Genomic DNA, 5,853 nt, shown 5'->3' with positions numbered 1-5,853 from the left:
GCTAGACGCAGAATTCTGAAAACTGGGGCCTAAAGTTTTATGTAACAACCTACGCTTGACATGACCTATCACCTATAAATTACTTCAAAAATCTCTTAGCACAACGATTTGAGAAAGTTATACTGCAACTATAATCCCCCAAATGGTACGATTATCTGAGTTTGCCTTTTAAATTGTAGAGCACTAAATATGTCTATCATGTAAAACATATTTGGTGTAAGAGGCAATTGCATTACTCTTAATCATATATGATTTGAACATGATGTCAGGACCTCAATGGACTTATAACTGCCTAAATTGACAAATATTTAGGTACCTGAAATCGGCTGGTTGTGTTGGCCAAAAGCTCATTTTTCTTTTCTCTGGAGGTAGAGTTGCCAAGTAAATGGTATCTGCCCAATCCAGTATTTGATCATCTGAGGCCACAAAGCTCTGGCCATAGCCTTCACGCTCTTGCTTTTCGTACTTGAGCCTTTCTTCCAAAGGTAGTTGAATGAATTCCCTTACAATTCCCTTCATCCTTTCAGTCAGAGACACAGGAATTCCATGATTCGCAGCCTGTCATAGAGAAATACATTCCATCTTGGCAGTTTGTTTTGAATCTCATCCCATCAAAACGGTAATTTAGAAAACTCTTCTTAAAATCGTACTTCTGTAGAAAAAGAGGGTAATTTAGAACATAGCCCTGTTGTAATTCTAATTTGGGTTACTTGCACTAATATAAGATGGTTCATTTAAACTGGTTAAGATACTGTTTCGAAATTGCCAAAGTTCTTGCCGTTTACCAATAAAAATAAATAAAAATTGTCAAAGTTCTTGTTATGTAAATACTAAATTACTTCTTTCTAGCAATTGTTAATCTATTATATAATTTATTATCAATTTTGTTGTACCCACCTGAAAAAATCCCCATTCCTGGCATGCCATTCCAAGTTTTTCTAATTCCTTTTGCCTACAGAGATCTGAATCCCCCCAAAACATATCCATATGAATTATGGGAATGTCCAAATGATGAAGAGGAAAGGCATTTGGGCGCTCTTTCTCTGATCTGATATACCTTTGAGGAAGGTTGCGAAGGTTCTGAGATGCCAATTCCTGAACAATAGGAACTGAAAACCTTTTTGAAGTTCCATCAGATGGATCAGATAGCAGGGCTGAATTAAACATGGTACTTATCTATTCTAAACAAGTCAGCCATTTGCTCTATACTCCTGAGTTATAACGCTACACTCTCAACAGAATATGAGGACTCTCAGAAACGGTGTTGCGGAATATCCTATCCAGTGTTGAAAGTGGATATTTGTGAGACGCAAGAGGATGTCAAAAGATGCTTGCCCTATCCAGAAAATATATATAACTAGCAGTTGCAGGAGTAGTGCCTGCAACGGTTCGCCAATAGGTGAGGGTGGTAGTGCGGGATGAATTGTGAGAGTGGACTGAATCAAGAAAACTTAAGACGTAGCAATCTGCTGTAAGAAGATGTATAAGTGAACCATATGATGCGCAATCTTTAAAGAGAAAGTGTTCAGGAAAACCGTAAAAGGCTTATATACACTGAAAGTGTTGTGAAGAATGGTACCTGCAGGGGGGCAGCATGCAAACGGAGTGAGCAAGACTCTGCAATAAATTGTAAAAAAACTTTGTAGATTATACTTTGAGAGAGAATGAATATTTGAAGTTGTAGAGAAGAGGTATACTTAAATCTTGGTTACCTTTGGTAAAATGATTCTATTTTGCAGCCTGAAACATCCCAAAAATAGAGAAGGTAAGCGATGTGTGTCGCATCAATGAAATTCTGAAATCAAAAACCGATGCAATAATTTAGAAATTCTGTTAAACGATAAAAGCATTATAGATGCAGGGAAGAGAAAATCGAAAACGAAGAGTAAAGAAACTTTAATGTAATGTTACCTGCATGGCGTTTAGATTTGCACTGTATATACGAAGCAGTTCCAATCTGTTTGTTCAACTCCACTGTGTAATAGCAAAGAGACCAGCTTGAACAGAATCGGCAAGACATTCTATTATCCAACTGCAGGAAATTGCAATTGTTGAATTACTGTAATCAAACCAAAAGAGTTTGTGCTGCACTGGAAATGGTGGCATTAGAATAAAACAGTTTGAGAAGTTGCAGAAACGATTAGAACTAAGAGGATATAAGGAAACAAAACTGGTCACTCTTTAAATGGAAGTTAAAGAGAGTAGAAGCACCTTTTATGTTTTTTGAGAGTTATTGGTGGGAGATAGTGGAGATCAATAACGTGGTTCTGTAAATGCATGAGTCTTAGATATGGGCAATTTTAAAAAAGTGAGTGCAACTTAGAAAGCAGTATGTAAAATTGTGAAGTGAATAATCAAATGCTGTTAAAATAGATGCAAAGAATGGTCAAGAGTGTAGAGTAAGTTAAACATACCTGGTAGAGTTGGATCGTTGTTTCATAAGGTTATCTTATAAGTATGAGCATAGCAGAGAAGGCATTAGCAAAAAACAGAAGATGTATTCAACGATAAGCAAGCTGGATGTGAAAGAGGCATGCAATGTTAGTGTTAATTTATGTAAAAATGTTTGAGAAAAAAAATGGAAATAAAACTTAGGATGAGCTGTACGTAGAAGAGGCAGCATCAAAATGGTAATTACTAATTTGTATCGATAACATCCGTGTTGAAGAAAATGAATAAAATAAAGAGAAAAGTAATGAATAGTGATGTAAATAAAATAGGAAAGAGTCAAAAATGAGAAGTCTTTACCTTTTTAGTGTTTGTATGTTGTTCAAAATGTAAGTGCTGCAATAGTGTATATAGCATTGGAGAGAAGACGCATATGATCCTGTAACAGTGCTTAGGTAGTAGGAAAGACATCAAATAATATAGCTTGTGAAAGTGAAGCGAGAACATAAATGCATCGGAGACACGTTTAATGTTGTAAAAGAGAAGAAAATCAGCGATGTAGAAAAGCTAAATTATTCAAACAACAATGATTGTAAATAGAGAGTGTAGTTTATGAAATTGAGCAGGTAAAAGTGAGCTTGAATTGCTAAGAATGGACATGTAGTGAACATACAAACGAATAGAAGATGACTAGTGATGATATAGGTTTGAATTTGATTACCTGTTGTGCTTATGAGTTGCATTGTGTATATGTAGGAGCTGTAATCTGTTTCTTTAGCTCTTGTTTGTAATAGCAGGTAGACGAGGTTAAAGATCGACAGCGGAACATTGTATAAGGTTATAGAGAAATTTGTTGGACCGAAATAAAACAGGAAGGAATGTACTTGCAGTATCTGTAGAGGTTAAAATGGTCGATACATCATCTTCATAACAAAAAAAGTTTGAAATTGTACATACCTAATTCTGCTCCAATGAAATGGAGTGGCAGAGGAGGAGAATAATGTTGTAACTGAGCAACCCAATGCAGGAAAATGTAATCATGGGTAGTTTGTATTAAATTATTTGAAGAGTAAATTAAAATTCATCACACCAAAATGGACAGCCTGATAGAAATAGATAGCTATACCTTTTTTAGGGATGGAAGGGGAAAGTGGGTGGTGGAATCTTTAAATGTGAAATGTGCATGCAAAGAGAAGGCAACATACAAATTTGTTGGAATACCTGATGATGCAAGGCAAAGCTTGAACGTTGTTGTGTGTAGAAAGTGTAGGTGGAGGCAGGAAAGCCTTTAATGGGGGGGTGTGTATGAACAACAAGCAGTGGAAGAACACGCAAAATGGCACCTGCAAGAAAAGGAGTGACGTTATTTATCAAATGCACAGTAAAAATGAAGAGAGTGCAGAAAGTTAAAAGGTAAATGGTGGAGTGCAAGTGAAAGTGTGGATTGGCATACCTGATGTTGTTGCTGATTAGAGTGGATGATCGGGATGCGATGAAGAAATCTGATTGGATAGAGTGGCCAATCTGTTTTCTTCTTTCTTCCTGATAGTAGTATAAGCATTGCTTTGTAATTTTGAGTACCTTTCAAAAGTGAAAGGTGGATCAATTCTTAGATCTTGAAGTGATTTTACTTGTGAGATTGTAGTGAAGGTGAGCCCCTGTTTTTTAGTCTTTCCAATATCTATTGTTGCTTTGTCCAAAGTGAGGCCTTGGGATTTGTGAATAGTTACAGCCCAAGCCATTGCAAGGGTGAGCTGAGTGTGGCTACCTCGAGTAATAGGAGCAGTAGGCACAAATTTAGGATTTGCATTGTCCCAATGAGGTCCAGTATAATTTTTAAACTCAACAACTACGTACTTTGGCAAGTCAGGAGGTTTAGAATATGTATCATAGACAATGGATTTGATTTGTCCTAATGAGCCATTGACCAAGCTAACTTGTATCCATAGATTAGCAATTAACATTACTTTTTCATTGAGGGAGAGGAGTATTTCTGAAAGGAGTTGTTCATCATTATCATATGCAATGCTAGTTTGCCTTGGAAGTTGGGCAACAGGTAGGTGCAATTGTTTTAACATTTTAGTATTGTGGTGTTTGGCTAATACATTTGTTGCAAATAAAGGAATTGAACAGTCAAACTGTTTGTTATCATCAAAAGCTAGTTTAGTGGAGGATCGAGACATAAGAACTTTCCAATCTGTTTGGAGTGCATTGGCATTTCTAATGTTTTGCAAGATTGCACAAAATTGTTGTATATTTGAGGTGCCTTGTTGTCGGAAACTTGTATCCAAGGTTACCACAGTTTGGAAAGAGTGCCATAATGCTAGGGTTGTAGAATGTGATGCATACAAGGGTTTGTCCATGACAAGAGGTAGCTGTCCAAGGTCACCTACAAGGATTACTGAGATACCTCCAAAGGGTTCATGTTGTTGGTGAGGGAATGCTTGGCGTAGTCTGCTGTCAATTTTTAAAAGCAATTTAGGACCCAAAAAGCTCATCTCATCAATTAGAATATACTGTAATTGTTTGTATTGTTCTTGGAAGAACATTAAAGATTGGCCTGTCAAAGGCTGCATATCTCTAAGAGGGATGAGCAGGGTAGCATGGATTGTTGTTGTTTGGATATTATATGCAGATACACCAGTAGGGGCAAGTACAAGCAAAGGATTGTGCTCTTGAGTAGTGGAGAGGTTAAGTTCTTTTCTAATGCATTGTATCAAATATGATTTGCCAGTGCCTGCAGTGCCTTGTATAATCATATGTAGAGGCGGGATGGTTTGGTGAGATGTGTAATGCGCAAGAATAAGGTCGAGTGCAAGTTTTTGTTTTGCTGCCAAAGGGAATGCATCAGTGGCAGAAGAAGGTGGTTGAAGAAGGGCAGGTTGGCAATTTATTTTATTTGTGGAAATGAAGTGAACAATAGTAAGATGAAGTGGATTAGTGGGATGAGGTTCGGCCCAATCAAAGTTAATATCGTAATCTCGTTTGCCTAAAATTTGGAGATCATTGATGGTGATGTTGTTAGAAGCGCCCATTTGTGAAAGGTACTCCCATTCATACTAGTCTTCATTGTGTGAATGTAAAAAATAATTAGTGTCACAGTCTTCATCATTCTCTGTTGTGCATTCTTGTTCTATTCCATAAATATGCCAACGTGAGTAACCATCCATGTACAATAGCTTCCAATTTGCAATGATTTGGTCTGTTGATGCACCTATATCTATAGGAATATGCTGAAAGGGTTTGTACAAGAGAAACTCACTCCAACAACAGGCTTCAAAGTTGTCATCATCCTCATTTGGAGAGCTTTTAAATTGTGGGTAAACATTGACAATTGCTTGTTTTTGCAGTTTTTGCCATTTATGCTTCTTATGTTGGTCATTGCATGAAAATTGTTGTCCTGATTGTATTAGTGAGACTTTTTCCAATTCAATAGGCCTTTCCATATAGGAAGAAATATAAGAT

General features: G+C 36.9%; 2 protein-coding genes across 2 annotated transcripts in view; both read right to left on the bottom strand.

Annotated features, from left to right (window-relative positions):
* LOC131032854 (oxoglutarate-dependent flavonoid 7-O-demethylase 1-like) overlaps positions 1–1,225 on the bottom strand; it is a 2,316-nt gene extending 1,091 nt beyond the window's left edge. Inside the window, exons 1-2 of the mRNA XM_059221680.1 lie at positions 898–1,225; positions 317–558 (exon numbers count right to left, since the gene is read on the bottom strand). Of these exons, the coding sequence (XP_059077663.1) occupies positions 317–558; positions 898–1,167 (512 nt within the window). The 5' untranslated portion in view covers positions 1,168–1,225. The remainder of the gene's footprint in view (positions 1–316; positions 559–897) is intronic.
* Positions 1,226–1,451: 226 nt separating this feature from the next.
* On the bottom strand, positions 1,452–5,423 carry LOC131876126 (uncharacterized). Its single transcript, XM_059220916.1, has 4 exons — positions 3,970–5,423; positions 1,912–1,957; positions 1,713–1,795; positions 1,452–1,617 (listed from the first exon to the last, which is right to left on the bottom strand). The coding sequence occupies exons 1-4, from the start codon at positions 5,421–5,423 to the stop codon at positions 1,452–1,454; spliced, it is 1,749 nt and encodes a 582-aa protein (XP_059076899.1).
* Positions 5,424–5,853: the final 430 nt, after the last annotated feature.

Source organism: Cryptomeria japonica, chromosome 5 (genome assembly GCF_030272615.1).
Source record: "Cryptomeria japonica chromosome 5, Sugi_1.0, whole genome shotgun sequence".
Classification (NCBI taxonomy): domain Eukaryota; kingdom Viridiplantae; phylum Streptophyta; class Pinopsida; order Cupressales; family Cupressaceae; genus Cryptomeria; species Cryptomeria japonica.
This window is presented reverse-complemented; position numbering and strand designations above follow the sequence as displayed.

Bases quoted from the DNA above. Each gene is read 5' to 3' on its own strand.
- LOC131876126 (XM_059220916.1), bottom strand. From the start codon at position 5,423: ATGGGCGCTTCTAACAACATCACCATCAATGATCTCCAAATTTTAGGC. The intron at 1,958-3,969 runs GTACTCAAAATT...TTGAACAAACAG, and splicing joins CCACCTTTCACTTTTGAAAG to ATTGGAACTGCTTCGTATAT. The intron at 1,796-1,911 runs GTAACATTACAT...TTTTGATTTCAG, and splicing joins CAAATCTAAACGCCATGCAG to AATTTCATTGATGCGACACA.